Source organism: Plutella xylostella, chromosome 9 (genome assembly GCF_932276165.1).
Source record: "Plutella xylostella chromosome 9, ilPluXylo3.1, whole genome shotgun sequence".
Lineage (NCBI taxonomy): Eukaryota > Metazoa > Arthropoda > Insecta > Lepidoptera > Plutellidae > Plutella > Plutella xylostella.
In genome coordinates, this window is record NC_063989.1 from 2,741,175 (window position 1) to 2,763,485 (window position 22,311).

The 22,311-nt window shown below is 38.5% G+C and overlaps 3 protein-coding genes across 3 annotated transcripts in view; 2 read left to right on the forward strand and 1 right to left on the reverse strand.

The window, feature by feature from the left end:
- Positions 1-22,311, reverse strand: part of LOC105381973 — a 154,956-nt gene that overhangs the window by 79,375 nt on the left and 53,270 nt on the right. The gene's annotated exons all lie outside the window — the stretch shown is intronic.
- LOC125488945 lies at positions 2,595-4,292 on the forward strand. Its single transcript, XM_048623053.1, has 2 exons — positions 2,595-3,020; positions 3,374-4,292. The coding sequence occupies exon 2, from the start codon at positions 3,374-3,376 to the stop codon at positions 4,013-4,015; it is 642 nt and encodes a 213-aa protein (XP_048479010.1). The 5' UTR covers positions 2,595-3,020; the 3' UTR covers positions 4,016-4,292.
- On the forward strand, positions 6,369-20,920 carry LOC105382271. The gene is made up of 2 exons (XM_011552121.3): positions 6,369-6,615; positions 19,414-20,920. The coding sequence occupies exon 2, from the start codon at positions 19,414-19,416 to the stop codon at positions 20,326-20,328; it is 915 nt and encodes a 304-aa protein (XP_011550423.3). The 5' UTR covers positions 6,369-6,615; the 3' UTR covers positions 20,329-20,920.

Sequence of the window (22,311 nt, forward strand, 5' to 3'; positions counted from 1 at the left end):
CTAAGAACATCTGATTCTGAAATTAATGTTTTTAAGCTTCCATACATCGTGACAGTGTTGAAATTTTTGGAAATCCATGAGTCAAGATGTGGTTTCTCACAGCACCAAATACGAGACTTACGATGTACAAATTGAATGTTAATGTTTGAAGTTAAAATATTCGTCATCGTTTAGGCACTTTTGTTTTGGCACTGAGTAGAATATTTGCTTTGATTTCCTCACTGCTGATGGCCTAATGGGAGTTTTCCTCACTGTTTGAGCAGTGAAAACTATATACAAATATTTATGGTACTAAGTGCTGCACGTGTGCGCTAGATGGCGAAACTGCCGTATCATACAAATCCGCGTTCAGTTTGTATTTCGGTGTAAAAACTCCCATAAGGCGCTCTGCTTTTTACACAACTCGTCCGTAAACACATTTTGCGCTACGGCTTTTAAAAATTAATTTTGTAATGTATAATTACTATTATACCTAGGTACTTGCATCTCAGCTAGAGTGGACACCATGGCCTGCCACACAAGAAAAATACGTTGTTCGTCGTATTCGTTATTTGGTCCATTTTATTTCACAGAAACACCGAATAATAAATAATAACTATTTAGAAAGTACCTATACATTTTTATACTTAAAAAACATACATTATGTTTAAAAGAACGATCAATGCGAACAGGAAATCAGCCCTTGACTCAGTGGTATATGTTTTCAATAGTGCCTACATGTGAAATACATGTGCGTAAGTGAAACGTATACGTAAGTAGGTGGTTTAACGTGAGATCCGTTACGAATCATTTGCGTCATATCTGTAGAATTGTTTTTGAAGGCACAAAAATCGTGATGCTATAAAATGTTATGCTCTTCCTCTTAAGTAGTAAAGTTATCGTTTAGGTACCATTTTTATGGGAAATCGGTTTATTATGACCTAACTATCTTGTAATGATTTTAGGTATGCATGGTTAAAGACACAATTTATATAATAGATTTTTTTTACCGGTGGGTACGTATTCATATCAGCTTACAGCTTGTGTAACTTACCTGAAAACAAAAAAGACAGGTATTAGATTGAAAATATAGTAACATTTATAATTACAAGTTTATAATTTCTGAAACGATTTACGCCACTCTACTTAATTCATAGGCTTTAGGGCTATCTCCCAATCTCCCGCCTTTTACCCGTTGCAAAGTTACCATTGTCAAATTGCAGTTATGCTTAATTATCCAGACATTGTGAAAAATGCCCTTAATAAACATTAAAATTTGTGTCTTTGTTTGACTACCCCTTTGGGGTTTGCAATCGTGAGCGCAGACACGCGCGCCTTTTCCTGCAAAAAAACCCCGTAGTAAATACGTGAATACAAAGTGCGATATCCTAGATTTGAACACGCGAATCACGTTAAACACTTTACCGGGAAAATATAGTAAAAACCTAACGGAACTTACAAAAGCTCATAGGGAGTGTTTCATATTACCTATAGCGTAATAATAGTAATCACGATTAGAACATAATGTTGTTAATTTTTTCAGAGCTGTGGTAGCTCAGTCGGGCAAGCGCCCGCTTCTCACACAAGAGATGCGGGTTCGAATCCCGGTGCTGACATGTACCAATGAGTTCTTTTAACTTAAGTACAATGTATACCCTCGCTCTTACGGTGAAGGAAAACATCGTGAGGAAACCTGCATATCTAGATTGACCATATCTAGATATGTGAACCCACAAACCCGCAGTGGACCAGCGTGGTGGGAAATGGTCCAAGCTTAGGAAGGTAGTTTAGACCCTGGGGATATGCACAAAGGTTCCACTCGAGAGAGCCAGGTACATGTACTTATACCCCCATAGAGAATAGAATAGAATAGAACATAATTTTACCATAACTGAATTGTTATTATTTTGTACATAATTTTAATATTATTCCAAAAGGGCAAATTAGTGATGCGACGTTGTCTGCTGTGAAGTGGTTTAATCTGGTTATTTCTTTAGTGTATGTGACACATCGAAATATTTAATACAAATTCAATGTGTAGAAATAAACCGAATAAAATAGTAATAGAACGACCGGTACAGGAATTTATTAGTTTTCTACCTATTTAGTTTTCTTTGCTCAAATTGTCTTAAGTTATTTTTTTGCACTGCCAAACAATTTACTCCCTGTACCTCCTGTAGGTTGTCTGGTAGAAAATGCTTTTAGCATTAAGTCCACCTGATTGTACATAATTACTTTTGTATATTGTGCAATAAAGAATAAATAAACTTAAAAAATTATAATGTATTCATAAAACATTGCAATCTTTCGATCGGCCTACGATTTTCATTTTTAATTGCTCTTTTTGTGCCGTTCCATTAAGCTCAAAACACTTAGTTAGCGGATGCGTGCGAATGGCCTGTGAGGTCATGGCATTAAATAGATGGTTACTTAGCTTTAGATAATGTTTGTTAATATACATACTGTAAGTACTCAAAAAGAGCCATATTAGGAATTTCCGAAATCGACGAATGTGTATGAAGAGATGTGCCACAATCCTGACATAGGTACTTCTTTCGCTTTCTCTGGATAAGTAGATTAGTAGTATTAGTACAGTACAAAAAAGATGTAAGTTATTTGTATATATATGTAGGTCGTGGCATGTGGAGGTCCATGGGATTAAAATATTATAAATTAAAATAACCAGTACCACTTTCAGTATTTTTTATTCTTAGAATCACATAGGGGAACGTGACCATTTGAGGCTAGGGCCTTTGAGATTACCGCTGATCTCATCAGATCATCAGGTATGGTATCAAGTACCAGGGAACTAGGACCATCGCGCAGTCTCGATTGTATCAATAGCCAGACACAACGTCGGCACGATCTAAGAGCATATTTGAATTTTAAAATTCGAATAGAATGGTTTCGTTTTTAAACTGTAACAGTCAATTGTTTTGAAGACGTTAACTCGTTACTGTGATATTAAAGTGATTAAGTGTAATTTAATTTGAAGTTACTTCGCTTCGTGTTCGTAATTATTTATCTCTTCATTTGTTAAGGTGAGAATCTTTGTTTTGTTTACTTGTGTTATGTGTATAGGTAGAGGATGTAACATGTAAACGGTTTTTCATTATCTTATATGTTCGTGTCATTATTATCATAATTTAGGTTCTTATTGTTTTATTGACAAGTTATTTCTATTATTATTAATTACCATTCCCTTAAACTTAATGTAACACAATGTAGATATCCAAAATATGACTACAAATATTAAATTTTAAGTCGATTCAATCCATTTTTCGTTTTGTCCACGTTTCGACATAACAAAACCTTTCATAGGTAGGTAAAAGGTGATTATACGCTTTACTATACGCATAGGCGCAGTCTAAGAAACTTATTTTCTTCTTTCCAGATGACTAAACTCCCGTGTGTGCTGCTGGCGTGCATGTCGCTGCTGACGGTCAATGCGAAACCGAGCCAAAACATCATCGCAGATACCACAACACTTCAAGATATCAAACATGTTGCGTCATTAGCATCAGCTGACGACCTTAGAGCGGACACAGATCAGAGTCCAAGACAAAAGCGAGGTTTTAACTTTTACGACTTCCCGCCAATCCCTAATCAAGCGAGGGATTCTTTCGAGCAGCAAGAAGATACAGTTCTAGAAATTTACAGAAAACTGAAGGACATCTCTAGCATTGTCAGAAATCCAACTGTACAGGCTCCACCACAGTTCATCCCGGTCTACATTCCAGTTCTATTCGTCCCTGTACCTTGCAGTTGTGGCGGTCAAAACGGGCAAAACGGCGGAGCAAATGGCACCACACAATCAGGCACAGAAAATGTCACCACACAATCAGGCAAAGACAATGTCACCACACAATCACCGCCAAGGAATGACACCACCCCGATGTTCAGTATCACAGATAACGAGGACGATGATGATACTATAATGAGGCCGATATCCTTCAAGCCTATTCAGCCGGATGAGCCCTCGAACAGACCAGCACCACCGGTAGAACGAGGAAATGCTCTAGGGGGAGCAAAATAATACAATAAAATCAACAAAACAAAAAAAGACCATAAAAACAGACAATAAAATCACATCGGTGTCCAAAGCAGATGCTGTCAAAAAGGCTAAGCATGTGCGACATGACGTTCTCCAGACTCAATAAGTATTCCATGAGGGGTACCGAATAACGCTGATGGTAAAGTGAATCCTGGGCATACCCAGACAGTGTGCAGGGCCCCAGCTGTTTTCACCGAAACATTATAACCTCCAAGTGCTTTACCGCACTAGGCGGCGATCTCACAAAACCTAGTGACTTATGTAGGTACTTTGGATAAAGTTCAAAGGTGCTACACCGAATCTGTTCCCAATCCCACTTTACGAATACGAAGATTGGGATCAAGGCTGCGCTAATCACGACTCTATACTATGAGCTTTAGAGGCATTGATGAAGTGAACAACTCTAATATATAGTTATTATTATTACCTATACGTACAGTCGAAGTGAACACACATGCGTGATGGACGCATTGTTATTCACAAACTAAGCCTTCAATGTGTGCTAGTGTGAGATAATTTAACTAAGTACTGTGATTTAGCAGTTGTACTTAAAGGTTTACATATTCAGTGTTGTATTTATTACCTTTGGTATATATGTGACTTGTCATAATGGTCTGTATTTATTTTAAACTTAAACATTTGGATGTAATTGTGTATGTACTTGGTCATAATAAAATTATACCTAATATTAGCGGAAAAAAGTGTATCTGATCTTTTATTTAATTATTATTTGGTATTTAAGGTTTAATTCAACTGCAATAAAAATAAAATCGAAAGATAGAAGCCGTGATTATGGTACCTCTGCCTACTTCATTAGGAATTAACGTAGCGTGGTCAAAGCAACAAACAAGGAAGCAATGGATTAGTTTTATCATAAAACATAGGAAAGGATTGAGGAAGATAAATTATATGGCTGCTATTGCCAATGCCTGAAAGATCTAATGTAGGCAATCAAAGAAATCGTAGTTTTTCTAAGTAAGTAAAGGTACTTTCAATATCGTGAAGATGATGATTATGAATGTAAAGGGACTTTCTATATTATTCATACTCGTATCTCTTTTGAAGAGTCTGGAGCTACATGGAAGCTCATTCTACCGGTGTTAATGACCCCCTGACTCGGCTTTTTTTGGATTACTACACTCTTTTTTAACATCCTTTAGAAGGCGTAACATGCTAGCCGCAGACTTCTCCATATTGGTGAGTCAAAATAATAAATGATCGTGGAACATACACCGACAAGAGAGCAGATTTAGGAGAAGATTTTTTTTTATAAATTCTGAATTAGATTGGAATTATAATTACAAAACCATGGAAGTGACAGAGCAGAGAGAAAATAACTCGCACGTAAATGGGCCTCCAAAATAGTTGTTAACACATTACAGCGAAGTAGATAAAGATAAAATACTCTTTATAGCACACAAACAGACAGTACGCAAACATAGAAAAGAAATAGTACAATCGGTGGCCTTATTACTAAAACAAGCTACAAGAGGGAAACATGGGGTGAGGTGCTGAGAGGTAGGTATTCCATGGATGTGGACATGGATAGCGCAATCACGCATATAGGTCAAGATCCCTACAAGAATCTTACTAGATTAAAAAAAAACATACATACAGACGAATTGCGAACCTCCTCCTTTTTTCGAAGTCGGTTAAAAATACATCTCATACCTCCGGAAATCTACTTTAGCAAAACATTTCTTAGAAAGCAAGCAAGAGGTTTGAGATCCTGTTTCTCGTCAGTGTTCACTCTTTTATCACGTCCACCAATAAAGACAAGCTGGGGATGAGAAACTGGGGTTCTCTGAGGTCGCTAAACTATAGTTCAACTGTAAATAGCAAATATAAACGGAGTGTGTGACGATGATGATGATGATGATAATGCTACTTATATTAGTTCTATAAATTACCAAAAGTATAACAAATTGAACGGTATAACAGTATTAATTTCAACGGAAATGTCAAATAAATAGCGAAATTAAGTACCTACACATATCACATATTTATAATGACAATTATCCTGCTACAGAGAAAGCTGCAAAACCGCATGAAATTATATCACTGTAGTATAATAACATACGGAAAGAGTCAACCAAATACGTATATACTGTGATACGGAGCATAATTGCAGTCGGTCCACTTCTACCCAAACAATGCAACAACCGGAAAAAAATAACGGTGACGTTGATTCAGGTGTATTTGCGCATCGCTTACGTGTCGATTGAGACGTGTGTCTCTATCGCACCGGGTCGGACGAAACGTGACAAAACATGGTTCTGATTAGAAAGGTGATTCCTGAGCGAGTAAATTGCTGATATCATCAACTCTGTATTTAATACTAGTGTTGAGCCACGCTCGCGCAGTCGCGTTTGAATCCACGACCAGAAACAACGTCAGTTCGACGATAAAATATTTTTGAATTTCGAATAGAATGTTTGGCTGCAGTTTTAACAGTCAATTGTTTTTAGTGACGTTTAGTACAAATGACTACTAGTTAACTGTGATATTTAAGTGATTAAGTGCAATTAAATTGGGAATTACGTCGAGTTGTTTTCGTATTGTTTATTACTTCATTAACAAAGGTGAGGATTGCGATATCGTTACCTCTATAGAGAGGATTTTTAGGTGTGTCTGTGTTAAGTTTCGAAATATTAATTTCATTTTATCTTGTGGTCGCGTTTTGTTTCTCTGCTTTCTATTTACCTCTGTTGACATCGTGTTATAACGAGTTGAGTGTCGGTTTTCATTTGACTTTCCCCGTCCTTTCCTCGTTAAAAAGACAAACTCGTGATAATTTTCTGTAGCTGAATCCTTAAGGTAATTGCTGGTAAACTAAGTACACAGTAAATAGTACAAAACTTATCATAATGCCTTTTTGGGAAAGTCATGAAAACCGATAAAAGTCAAAATTCGCACTTGGTTTTAGTATGGACATAATATATTGCTATGTAGCTATTATGTTTTCAACCCTCGATCTGATAAAAAATTTATGTTATAAATTATAAATATAACAGTGTATCAGCTTCCAAACCTGGGTACATGAGGATTAACCGGTTCTTATAATATTCTTGTAAAGGTCACATGAATATTTGAGATTTAAAAAATCAGTTGTAGATTTCAAAATCGGCTAAGCCGATGAAATTAGCGGGCGAGGGTATTAACCTAAAATTATTTTCAATTATGTTTAATTATACTGTATTACTTCTCATTTAATTAATAGGTACATATTAGTAAATTATTCTCTGTTAATGATGCGTGTAAACTGAACCAATTTTTTTTATCAAGTCTGCACAGAATTTGACTTGTTTATCAATAAACGATATTAATATGAATAAACTCATATTTTTTTTAGGCCATGCATTTAAAATTTTGCAGTGCTCATATATGTTACTATAGTTACCCCACCAATGGTGGGCCACCATGCATTGAGTTCAGTTAGAATCGACTTGATAATAATCGATGAATAGTTTCAGTAGGTTGGCAAAACTACGCTTTTAATAGGCGTGAACTATACGTCTTTTTTATTAAGATTTGTTGAATTTTCGATATTGACAATGGACAAAAACCCTATAATAAATAAAATATTAAGGTTCTAAATTTGATATGAATCGGTTAATAGGTGCCCAAAATGGAAATTCTCACCCTATTTTTACAATTTTTCGCATCCGTGTGCATCGTGGAATAACAAAAAAGTAAAAAAAATCGGTTCATAATTTTTTTCGAAGTCGCTTAAAATTGCGTGAGCGTCACGAAAATCATCTTTCAGATCAATCCCAAAATTATTACGTACTTACCTCTAAATGTAATTTATTGATCGAGTGGATTATAAACAAAATAATCATTTTCCAATTTTCGCAATCATCTCTGTTCGGAGTCCAATGAAGTCTTTCCTCATTCGTATTCCAATATAGGTATTTTGAGAAACTTGAGTAGGTATCAATTTAAAATTAGCATACATCCTGCCGAACCAGGCAGAATAAGTGGTTTCTAATGACATTTTTTTTGTTTCGGAACCGGTTAGTTCCAGCGTCGAAATTCATTGTTTGGTTTGATTGTTCACATATCTGCATAAACAGATTTAAGGCGGAGGTCGGTCGTAAATTGTTAAACAAGGATCAAGCGAGGACATTTCATACATAATTATCATCATCGTAGTCAGCCAAACCGTTGGACTGATGATCTACGGAAGGTAGCGGGAAGCCGCTGGATGTAGATGGCGGGTGACCGTTTGGGGTGGCGATCGTTAGGAGAGGCCTATGTCCAACAGTGGACTATAGAAGGCTGAGAGAGAGAGTCAGCCAAAAATAGTAGCCGTTTATTCGACATAGGGTGTAGGTATGTGCATTTATATAAGCTATGTCTGCTATACTTAGCACGACCTTGCTTGTCTTGGGGTTCACCAATGATGATGATGATGTTTGAGATCCACCAGTATTGCACAGCTCAAGCGAAATGAAAATTATGATAAAAACTCAGAATTTCAACAATATTTTGTGTATACAAAAATGGTTAGTCAAATCCTTGACACCAAAAATTATTAGGAATTTTAAATGTAGCATTATTTACGGCTTAGTTACTTAGTAAAGTAACTACTACTTACGTGTTAAGTTAACATAGTAAATTTTAATCGCATGGTAAATAATGTGAAGAAAATGTAATATTTTACAGTCGGTTTCATTAGTAAAACTTTTAAAAATATTATTATTATTATTATTAAACATTTATTTTCAGATATAACATCCATAGTGAATTAGTAAAACATGTCGAAAATTGTTAGTCAAAATATTAATATTATAGGTAGGTACATGCAAAAATTAAATTAAATTAGATCCGAAATATGTATTCATACCTTAATAATAAAATCAACAAGTAGTGCAATTTTTGTTAAAATAAAAAAAAATGAGCCCATAGAAATGCTATCATTGTAAATATTAGGTTGGAGTTGTGATTAAGTTTGATAATAATAACTATATAAATTCATAACATGAACAGGTTTTTAACTAGCAGTAGTAGATGTAGTTGTTGGCCTTCATAGTGTCAATATTGATTGTTACTGAAACTCAAAGTTACTTACTTCAAATAATTAACTTGTTCGGTTTGTTTTAAATCATCAAGTTTACCTTCTTGGCAACATGTTAAATTAAGTTATAAACGCTAAAAACGGAACGGAAATGAACTCCGTTTCCACATTCTAGGTATTGGGAGGTTACCTAGGTTCTAAAATTGGAATTAGCATGAAGAGGGCGTGAAACGTCGCGATTTTGGAAAAAAAAACTTTTAAATGGAAGTTATGTATTCCATTTTATTCTATTCTATGTGGGGGTGTAAGTACCTGCACCTGGCTCTCTCGATTGGAAACGTTGTGCATATCTCTTAGGTCTAAACTGCCTGAAGTTATGTATTTTTACGCACGAGTTTACGCTTCATTCAAAGTTCTTAGCTGTCATTTTCTATTTAGATCGTAAAAATGTAAGAAGATTTTGAGGGCCCCTTAGAAAAAGTTTCATTAGAAGATAGAGTAATTTCGAAGTGCAAAATAAGTAAGATAAATAAATCGCATACAAAAGAAATTTTCGAAAGACACTAAGTATATTGTACTTATATTATAATACATATTTTTTTTGCTACCAATGAAATAATGCCGATGAAATTCCGTGTAACAACTAACAACAATGGCATGTAATGATTTCGTGTATTTTTCACCAGCTGCAGAGACTAGACTATTGTTCGTGGGGAGAAGTTACTAACTTTTGTAGGGAAAAGTTTAGCCACTGACCACCTCCTTACTCCTAAGGGGTGTGTAGAGTAGTGACATACATTTTACAAGCAGTGGTTTTTACTGCGTACCTACTTGTAGTAAAAAATTTACGTAACTCTAATTAAAATATGTACAATGTGGGATCACAACGTCACAAATGGTCAATATGTTGTAATTTGTGATCGATTTAATTTAGATTTTAAGTTCCATTCTTACTCCCTTATTCATAAAAAAGTTAGTAAGTATAGGAGGTCTTAGCTATTTTTGGTTCTCTGTCAGAGAGTAACAAAACAGTTTAATAGCTAATGATAGCTAAAATGTTCTATCCTCCTGACCACGAGAGGTAAAAATGTATACACTGTTATTAAATTTAAAAAAAATTGAAATTTTAACTACTGAACTGTTTTGTCACTTTGTCAAAGAGCAAATTTTTTAAGGGATAGGTACTTTATAAAACTTTAAAGGAATAACAGGGATACTCCATAAAACTTTTAATATATGTATTTTTAAACAATATATATATTTTTTTTCAATGTCCTACTCATAGCACGCCAGGTGTCAGGAGGCTATAACTTTTCTATGAATAGAGAGGTTAGTCTTTACGTGTGAGTCTGATTATGTTCTGTACGGAACCGTACACCTTGCGTGACGTCATACGCGTCATACACTTATTACTGCATTCATACTAATATTACTTTGACCTAATTACCTACCTAACTTCAGTCTTGTATCAACCGTGGAACTCGCAACTTACTTACGCGGGCAAGGCTCAAAACCACTCATAAACTGTGTAACTACTTTGGCCATAATAAACTTACTTACCTTTAGTGAAGATCAGTGTTTCTGTGACTGTGCTTCCTAATACTACAACTACAACTAACTATCAACTACTACATCTAGTGTATGGGATTCTCACCGTCTACTAAGTGGGGACCCGTACATTTATGGTCCTTCGAACTTTGAACATACTTCGCGCTGCTGCAGCTCACTTACCTGACGACACTAGCGAGTCGGTCTGGCTGGCCTTCCACAAGCGGACCTCCCCAGCTAGATTGAGACCTAGGATGCACATAGTGTTTGAAGGTAACAGCGACGCGGGCGCAACGAGAAGACTCTGGACTTACAAACCGAGGTCTTCGTGAACTACAGCAACCTGTGAACTACAGCAACTTGTTTCAACGACGAGATGGCGTTGACTAACGAAGACGTACAGGAGCTCTTGATCCAGCAGGAGAAGAGTTTCGACCACATCAAACAAATTTGTGGCAACTTTAAGAAAGATAGTGCTAGCCGTAAAAACTTGGAATATCTACAGAAAAGGTTAGAAGCTTTAACTGTGCACTGGAAGGAGTTCCAAGAGAGAGATCTGGAACTGAAGCAGAGCGACGACAAGAACTTGGATTATTTCATCAACGATGTGTATGAAAAAACTAGACAGATGTACTATGATACTAAGGAGAACATGCTACGAATGTACCACGAACTAACTGACCAAAAGCCGGAAGGGAAGTACTCCCCCCGGCCAGGGACGCTGCAGGAGCAACTGCGAGTGGAGGCGCCCCCGCCCCGCGCAGCGACCCCGCGCCCGGCGCCCGGGACCTCAGGGACCAACGATAACAACACGGAGATCTTGCTTCGTCAGCAGGACTGCAACTTTGCTGTTTTATCTCGCGCTCTGACAAAAATTGACTTAGAGCGAATCAACGAAAAGTGGGAGCTAGAAGATCACCTCAGTATTCTGAAAAGTAAATGGGATGCTGTGGAGAAACTTAACTTGGAACTAAACTTTATACTGATGGGTACGGACTTCTCTTATGAAGCTAAGTACAGTAAGTGGGAGAGAGCGTACGACGACATGAAAAGGAACATAAACAAAAAGATTTGGTCTCAATCTCACTACCAAAAAACAACTCCTAAACTGGAAATCCCGGAATTCAACGGTAACTATAATCAGTGGATTAACTTCAAAGATATTTACTTGGAAACTATACATTCAAACCCGCTTCTAAACAATGCTCAGAAAATGCAACATTTAAAATCTAAACTGAAAGGAGACGCGGAGAAACTAGTGCAGCACCTGAACATCAGCGCCGACAACTATGACTCGTGCTGGGAGATGATCGTCCACCGCTACGACAACAGGCGTCTGCTCTTCTCGTCTTACCTCAACACGCTCCTCAACCAACCTACTATGCAACATGCCAACGGGTATAACATTAAGAAGCTTCACGACACAACCATGGAGTGTTTGAACGGGCTGAACAACATCGGCGTCGACACAAACAGCTGTGAGAGCATTATAACTCACATCTTATTGCAAAAACTAGATCCGATAACTTATGGCGAGTACATACATGAACTACATGACCCCAGGGAACTACCAATCCTGGAAGACTTCCTCAAGTTCTTAGAAACAAAATTTATTGCCTTGGACACCATACAGAACAAGCAAGGCCTGCAAAAACAAGCTACTTCATCTCCGAATAAGCCATCAACTTCATTTTATAACAAAAACGATCAACGTAATAATTATAACTCAAAGCCAATGAACTTTAATCGAACAGAAAAGTGGCCGAAGTCACTCCACACTGCAATCCGAAACTGTCCACTTTGCAAATACGAACATGTTTTGATGCAATGCAGGAAATTTCAAGAATTAAGTGTGACAAAGAGGAACGCCGCCGTGCGCGATTTGCAAATATGCAAAAACTGTTTATACAGTCATGAAGGAAAACAGTGCACATCGAGCAAAGTGTGCAAAGTATGTAATAAAAAACATCATACTCTATTACATGACTACGACTCGCATCAGTCATCATCTCAGAATCCATCATCGAATTTGAGTGCGAGAGCTTCGCATCACGTCAAGAATGATGAACAAGAAGTATTGTTAACAACTGTCCAAATACAAGTAAAGAACAACGAAGGAAACTACATAACACTACGGGCTTTACTGGACCAAGGTTCTCAAGTTACACTTATCACGGAGAACGCCGCTCAGCGACTGAGGCTGCCCAGACATAAACTCAGCGCCGCTGTGTCTGGAGTCGGCTCTATAATCGGGAACAGTAAAGGCCAACTTAAGCTGAATTGCAAGTCAATACATTCCGATTACGCATTCGATACCGACGCTCTTATATTGACGAAACTTATCAACAACCTACCGAACTCAACTTTAAAAACTCACAACTGGGATCATCTGAGTAACGTCAAACTGGCAGACCCAGATTTTTACATCTCTGGCCCTATAGACCTGTTATTAGGAGCCAACATCTACTCGGAGATCATACTAGATGGCGTCTTGAAACATGACACCGCCACCGCGCCAGTCGCCCAGCAAACTAAGCTAGGCTGGATACTTTGCGGAAATACAAAAACATTTAACTGTTTAGTTACACTAAATGAACTTGCGGACTTGACGAGATTTTGGGAAACGGAAGACATTCCTAACAAAATGGAGAATACTACGAGCGAAGATTACTGTGAACGCCACTATGTGGAAACTACTAAGAGACTGGAGACTGGGAAATACGTCGTAAAAATGCCTTTAAAGGAAGACTGGAGAACAAAACTGGGAGAATCGAAACCTTCTGCGATCGCACAATTCAAACAACTTGAGAGAAAGATGGCACGACAAGATTACTTTGCTCAGCAATACAAAAACTTTATGAACGAGTATAAAGAGCTGGGACACATGAAGCCAGCCACTACTGCAACAAAACATGCCGAAAAACAAGTGTTTCTACCTCACCACGGAGTCATACGAGAAAGCTCTACTACCACCAAGCTAAGAGTCGTATTTAACGCTTCTATGAAGACCAGTACCAACTATTCGCTGAATGACCTGATGGAGAAAGGGCCCAATCTTCAGAAGGACATCATGACGCTCATAATCAAATGGAGAAGCTTTAAATATGTCCTTACAGGGGATATAGAGAAAATGTACCGTAACATACTTCTGACTGAAGAACAACAACCACTGCAACAGATAATATGGAGAACATCTTCCCAAGAACACTTACAAGAAATGCAACTATGCAGTTTAAGTTTCGGCACCAAGGCCGCCCCATATCTTGCTATGCGTACACTGAGACAGCTAGCTATCGATGAAGGTGACAATTATACTGATGCAAAGAAAGCACTTTTATCCGACTTTTACATGGATGACGTCATCACAGGTCATGACACCGCAGAAGGTACTATACAACTACAAAAACAACTGTATGAATTACTCGGAATGGGAGGATTTACACTAAGAAAGTGGGCAAGCAACGACCCCTCTATCTTACAACACTTGACAGAACAGCAAAAGAGCAATGAAACGATTTTTAACTTTAAACAGGAGGAAGCAACTAAAACTTTGGGAATCGTATGGAATCAGACAGAGGATGTGTTCAGTTTCAACTGGAATTTACCTGCTGAAGAGGAAAACATTTACACGAAAAGAAAACTTCTTTCGTACATAAGCAAACTGTACGACCCTCTGGGATGGATTTCACCCACAACAGTACTAGCTAAACTTATATTTCAAAAACTATGGACTCTGGGCATGGCGTGGGATGATACGCTACCGACGGAAGTGATTCAAGAATGGGAATCTATAAAACTAGAATTGATAAACATCAAGAACTTAACTATACCAAGATGGTTAAACCGCTCAAATAAAACAGTTGAGTTACATAGGTTTTGCGACGCAAGCGAGAAAGCATACTCGTGCGTCATATACAGCCGCGCCGTCACCGACACCGACACGGGTGATGACGTCATAACACTACTGGCCGCTAAAACGAAGGTGGCGCCGCTGAAAAGTAAGACGTCACTGCCTCGACTCGAACTATGCGGAGCTCGTCTACTGGCGAACCTTCTACAACGAGTTCAAGAGGCGCTGAGTGATCACCACCTCTCCATAAACTGCTACACAGATTCGCAAGTGGTGTTGGCGTGGATAAAAGGCAACAAATCAAACTGGGATAGATACATAACTAGCAGAACAACATACATCAAAAGCATAACAAACACTGAGAATTGGAGATACGTAAAGTCATGCGAAAACCCCGCTGACTGCGCTACTCGTGGACTAACGCCAAATCAACTGCAAAACTATACCTTATGGTGGTAGGGACCAGAATGGTTGTTAAACTGGAATCCTGACAATGGGAACAACTCAACTAACTCGAAACAATTTACCACTGAAGAAGGAGAAATTAAAAATTGTTTCGCTACGGAACCCGACCGACAAAAACAGACAAACGAAGTCGTAAATAATTTATTAAACAAATCAAGCGACCTGCACCATATGACTCGCGTCGCCGCATGGGTGTTGCGTTACAAAGCGATATTGGGCAACCAAACACCGATAACACAGGGCGCTGAACTAACTTTGATAGAAATAAAGGAGGCCTTGAACTTTATCATAAAAACGGTGCAACAGGAACAATTTGAAGAGGACATTCAAAGCCTAAAAACTTCGGGAAAAATATCTACAAGGTCAAAACTATTTAACTTGACTCCCGTATTCCTAGACGAAAACGGAATTTTACGAATAAAGGGGAGATTACAACTGTCGGCCCTGCCTGAAGAAACAAAACACCCTGCTATCTTGCCTTCCGAAGGACGCCTCACACAACTAGTTATCGAACAGGCGCACCGGCAGGTTCTGCACGGAGGCGCACGACTAACTCTGGCGCAGACAAGACAACAAATCTGGATTATCAGTGGAACTAGAACTGTGAAGAAGATCGTCCGGAGATGTGTCAGATGTCACCGCTACAAGAATGCTAAGAATGACCAACTCATGGGGAACTTACCGGAAGCGAGAATAACTCCGAGCAGGCCTTTCACACACACCGGAGTAGACTTCACCGGCCATGTGGATGTGAAGATAAATAAGGGCAGAGGCGTAAAAACATGTAAAGGATACATCGCTATCTTTATATGCCTAGCAACGAAAGCAGTGCATATAGAGCTAGTTTCCGATCTGAGCACTGAGACTTTTATAGCAGCACTGAAGAGAATGTGTGCCAGACGAGCTACCCCCCAGCACATGTACAGTGATAATGGGAAGAACTTTGTGGGGGCCGCTAGAGTCCTACAGGAAGAGTTTGCTCACTACAGCACTATGAGATCAACGGAATTCCTAAACTACATAGAACAACAACAAATACAGTGGCACTTCAATGCCCCGCTATGGCCATCAGCCGGTGGGATCTGGGAAGCTGCGGTGAAATCCTGTAAACGAATTCTGAAAACTGTGTTGGGAGAACAGAAACTAACTTTTGAGCAATTTTCTACGTTACTGTGCCAAGTAGAAGCTTGTTTGAACAGCCGACCTTTGAGTCCATTAACTGAAGATCCGGAAGACCTGGAGTACTTGACACCAGGACACTTTCTTACTGGATCCCCGACCATGTCACTCCCGCAACAAGAACTTACAACTAGAACACTAGATATCAGGAATAGATGGAAACTAGTAGAATTAATGACTCAGCATTTTTGGAATCGCTGGTCAAAGGAGTGTTTAAGTCAACTGCAACTAAGAAGTAAATGGCGCAGCCCAAAAGAAAACATTCAAAAGGGAGAATTAGTACTGATTAAAGACAACTTACCTCCTGGAAAGTGGGCGATGGGGCGAATAACTGAAGTACACCCCGGGAGGGATGGTTACACAAGAGTCGTAACTCTGAAAACGCAGAATGGGACACTGAAACGACCAATAACTCAACTATCACCTCTACCGTCACACGTCACTGAAATTCAAACTGGATTACCCCAAACGAACCCGACATCAACAACTTCACTTGAAAAAAGGCCGAACAACAACTACGATGATGATAAAAATGAGAACTCAGAAAGTTCAACTAGTACGCGCCGCCGCCCCCGCCGACATGTTAAGAAAACATTCTTTACGATAGCTGCGACACTATTAACTTTACAGTGTGTCTGTGGAAGTGCAGCTAGCTCCAAGACAACAACATTAACACCGAGCATTCACATCACACCCCTGGGAGACAATCGCCCTGTATACTACGATGATATAGGCGACATCCAATTAATTCACGATGAATGGAAGCTACTCATGTACTTCAATCTTAGTACATACTGGAATGGGGTGCGAGAAACTGAAAACTATATACAAAAACTCGACAGTGTATGCAACTCATTGGACCCGAGGTATTGTGAGACCACTATTCAACAACTTCATCACGAACTTGAACTACTGAAACACTACAACAACTTATTGTTAGTCCCTCAACGGCATCTATCTGGGCGCAACAAACGAGGCCTGGTGAACGGAGTGGGCTACGTGGCAAACAGTCTCTTTGGAATCTTAGATCAGAGATTTGCCGACAAATATCAAGATGATATTCAAGCAGTGCAAACCAACGAAAACTATTTACTAGAACTTATTAAAAACCAGACTTCCATCACAGAACTCGAAAATCAAACTTTGAAGAAACAAGAAAACAACATCAGACGTCAATTTGCACTCATTAACAAATACATGAACGAAACAGATTTTAGATTGGCGAGAATAGAATCGGAGATCGAAATCGTAATGGCCGCTAACTACTTCAGCTCTACGTCACTAACTGCATACCTACTACTAACTAACTTAAAAAACATGCAAGAAATGCTGTTTAACGCGCTCACAGATATCTATCAAGGACACATTGACGTTCATCTAATAACTCCAGACAACTTGATTACCCAGCTTACTTTGATATCTGGAAGATTACCGAAAACATTGTCATTGCCGCTTGGAAACGACGAACGAGATATAAAGAATATTTATAAACTACTATATGCTAAAGCTCGAGTCACCGGGGAATACTTCTTCCTGGAAATTCACATACCGCTAACAAATGACGAAGACTACTCACTATACAGGGTGATACCACTACCAATGAGGTCTTTGGCAATACATAATGAAACAACTTTCCAAGTGCAAATCGCATCAAACTACATAGCGGTGAACGTTAGAAAAAACACATATGTCAGCATAAACGAAGATGGAATGAAACATTGTATCGAGCACAGTGCTAACAACTATGTCTGCAACTTAAACTTACCAATTCAAACAGTAGAAAATATGAACGCACCCTGTGAAGCAAAATTATTAAGCCACCAAACTATATCACCCTGTACTACAAGCAAAACTGCATGTACAGATGACTGGATCGAGTTACACACATTGAATACCTGGCTTGCGATATGCTGTGACGCATGCACACTACGAACCGTCTGCGACGATGACGTATCAACACACGTAATCAACACGTCAGCGATCTTATCACTAAAGCAAGGATGCATACTACAAACAAAAACTCTAATGATACACTCTCGCAACAACTACAATAGTAAAGCTAGAATAAAATACGACATCAGCTACCCGAAACTGGACATGACTATCAACGGAATAGTAAGCACGCAGAGAACTCCGCAACTTGCGATACCCGAAGATGATAACATACGTATCATTCAAGAAAAACTAGATACATTGAAAAATAATGAGAGACAGCTTCCAGCTGAGATCACCTCACACGACATTCACCAGTTCGCACTTTCTTACTTACTATTAGCAGCTGGTATCATGGCAGCAATACTTTGGATTGCCAGAAAACGTGGATGGTGTAAGAAAAGGGGGAAAGTGAACCCTACGATAAGCACAAAAGAATGCGAAGGAATAGAGATGAAAGAGATGAGAGCTACCTCTACAAACGTTGAGATGACGAGCACAGAGTTACCATCTGCTATCCAGCATTCTAGAACGACAACTAGAAAACCATTTTCATTTGATATTTAACATTCTTTGCTTTGTAAATGGTTTTGAGCCTTTCTTTTCTTTTCTCTTTTGTTCCCTCTGGAGCATGTACGGAACCGTACACCTTGCGTGACGTCATACGCGTCATACACTTATTACTGCATTCATACTAATATTACTTTGACCTAATTACCTACCTAACTTCAGTCTTGTATCAACCGTGGAACTCGCAACTTACTTACGCGGGCAAGGCTCAAAACCACTCATAAACTGTGTAACTACTTTGGCCATAATAAACTTACTTACCTTTAGTGAAGATCAGTGTTTCTGTGACTGTGCTTCCTAATACTACAACTACAACTAACTATCAACTACTACATCTAGTGTATGGGATTCTCACCGTCTACTAAGTGGGGACCCGTACATGTTCGTTAGAGAAATAAACAATTAGATAGTCATAGTCCTAGTCATTCATAACTAATGGTATTCTTAAAATACTACAGTAATTTTCCGTCATGAACTTTAAAGTTTTAACTTGTAATAACAAAGTGAATTGTTCCTCCAAAACGGCAAATCTCACTTTACAAAGACCATTACATTCATATCTTCACAAATGGCTTGCAAAAGATTTATTGCCTCGGCTAAACCGCACATTAGTACCGCGTATAGATCAACACAATAGCGACCACGGACGCTTTAGAACAAGAAATGAAAGAGTCGTTACTCTCAAACTCTCAATAGACACGTAGGTCTCGATCATTCGCGCTTACAAAGTCGTTATCTACCCGTAAAACCGACCATGTCCCTGACTTTACTGCAGCTACGAGCATTAGTAATAAAAATATTTTCTCTTCTTTTCAGATGAACCAACTACCGTACGTCCTACTGGCGTGCCTGGCGTCACTGATGGTCAACGCAAAACCAAGTCAAACTGAAACAAAAGTCGAAGTGATCAAGAGTGAAGGTGTTGAGTCACTAGCATCAGTTGATGGAACTCAAGGGGGCGATGCAGAGCAGAGTGCGAGACAGAAGCGATGGTACAACTTCTACGGCTACGGGTACCCAGCAGCGCCCTTCCAAGCGGCTGGATCTTTCGACCAGCAGGGAGACACCTTTCTAGAAATCTATAGAAAGCTAAAAGACATCTCCAGCTTAGTCAGAAACCCAAGTCAGCAAGCGCCGCCGCCACAGATCCCAATCTACATCCCAGTGCTGTTCGTCCCCCAGCGCTGCAACTGCGGCGGACAAAACGACTCTGTCAATGTTACCAACCGTTTCCCCGAAATGGACGATACCAGGCAGAACTGGGGCATTGTGACTGTTGACGAGGAAGACAACACTACGTATAATAGGCCTATATCCTTCCAGCCAATTCTTCCAGAGGAGCCTTTGGACAGACCTCCTCCGCCGGTCGAGCACGGGAGCGCTCAAGGAGGCGTGGGTGCTCCTGCAGCACCACCAGTTCGCCCGCAGCCGCCGACACGACCCCCGCCTGCTCGAGGGCCACCAGCGGGAGCCTCTGGCCCTCCGAGGGTTCCCAGCTTTGCTGGTGGTAACCCTGCTAGTAACAACACTCCGGGCAGCGCGCAGGAGCCCAGTCTGTGCGACGGGGCAGTCCTCAGCTGCTGCCTCCGACCCAAAGTGACCTACGAGTGCTTCGCGTCTCAGGGCTGCGACAACATCTCACAAATCGCGTTCAACGGCGCATGCGCCCCAAGTAACCTTCTCAATATTGTGAATAAGTATCAAAGGTTCTACGCCTCCAGGGCTGGTTGATTTGTGTTCATTGACAATTTGTGGTTTAAGTGTTTGACAGTGTTTAAATGTAATGTGGTTTTGCTGTTGCAAATGCTTACATGTTCCTATTTTAAGTTAATGCGTTAGTGTAGTAACCTCAGTTTGACCTCCTTCCAAGCTTGTTTTTCGTTGTCGTGTTGAATATTTTTTCTGTAAGTATTCTTGTATTTTTTATGAGCCATCCCGTACTTTTCTTCTTAAAATCTGTTCATAATTAAATAATACTTATGTATTAAATCAATCATAGAAAAATCTTATATTTTGAACAGACTTGAAAACTATATACCTACTCACACACACTCATTATTTTTCAATAGTACGTACATAGGTTTGCAATGAATCATATAAATATTACATAGCTTTGTATAGTACTTATAATAAAACAAGTGAAAGTAAATATAAGCTTAAATGGTTGAGATAATTAATACTTTACAGTTTATACATATAGTATAATATGTATATATTTATTTTATGGTGTATCGAATCATCACACTTGAGTGTAAGTTTACAAGGAGTACTTATCATAGTAATGCTGAGATAGAAAATATAAATAAATTATTTTTACACTAAATTATTTTCTTTGATTTAAAAAGTGTATGCAATAGTATGCATGCCCACATTGCCCACTACGCAGTAACATGAAATTAGTCTTATAAATATACAAAACAACTTTAAATATTAAATAATATAATAATAATATTAAAAAGTAACACCATAAAATGTTTGCTATTATTTGTGATTTTCTAGATAACTTGTTTTAATATTCGCAGTTAATAGTTAATACCTAGTTAATTGAAAAAAATATGTTAGATGACGATATCTAGTATCTATTTTTTGGATGTAAAAAGTCAAATAGTAAGTAAAAATGAGGCACTTATTTTTATCGATAGACGCAAAGTTGTATGATTGATTCTAATTTGTACCTAAGTAAACAACCTCGTATCGTTGATATGATAACAACTCTGAAGTTGTTTGCATAACAACTATTCAAGTTAATTACTGTATAGATTTCCTGCATATCGACGGTGGAAAGGCAAAATGTTTTATCCGCCACTTTTGGCGAATATGAGTTATATACATCGTTGGAATCGCCTGATTTTTCTCTTTCGAATGGTGCGGGTCTCGTTTCGATCTGAGCACTTTTTTGGCGCTTAAGACATCAGTGATTTTGGAAATCTTAATACTTTTTTCTTGTATTAAGAGCCACTTTTTTAGTCATTTGTATGTTCAAACATACATGATCAATAATAAAGTTATATAAAACATTTTACCCTTACTAAAACAGTAAAACACTGTGACTTAATTCATTTTAGATGAATGTGAATTTGTATCATTACTTACTTAAGCGACCTACCCGATTGCGAAATAAAACATAATGGATATAAAACTAAATGCCTTCTTGTCAAAAATAACAAAAAAGCACTTAATATATTTTACGTAATTGTAATTTAAGCCTCACTGGCACTTAAACCATTTTATCGGTCAGTCTTACTCGCGGCGTTTGGCGGTTAATACAACTTTACCTAAATCTGGTTAATGGTACAATTGGCATTTAAGCGGTGTTTTGCGATTTGTAGATAATTGATATAAGTGATATAAAACAATTCAAAAGAATCGCAATGAAGTGGTTTATGGTGTTTAAGCTGTTATATTATTATTATATTCAGAAGGATATTGCGTGAAAACGCCAATATATAAATAGGACCGGTTGGAAAGGTGTCGCTTCAGTACCCCGCCGGGACGTTCATTGTGAGAGGACGTGCGTCTATGCGACAGTTGGTGCCGCGTGCGCAGCGCAATTACGTAGGTACAAACTCAGATTCGTTCGCCAGTATAAAACTATAAATATTTTTTATTATATCACCAGATAACTACATTAAATTATAATATCTAGGTATTATATTACGGTTCTAAATAATAGTGTTGCTATAATTAATATTTATTGAGTTATTAATAAAAATA

Bases quoted from the DNA above. Each gene is read 5' to 3' on its own strand.
- LOC125488945 (XM_048623053.1), top strand. From the start codon at position 3,374: ATGACTAAACTCCCGTGTGTGCTGCTGGCGTGCATGTCGCTGCTGACG.
- LOC105382271 (XM_011552121.3), top strand. From the start codon at position 19,414: ATGAACCAACTACCGTACGTCCTACTGGCGTGCCTGGCGTCACTGATG.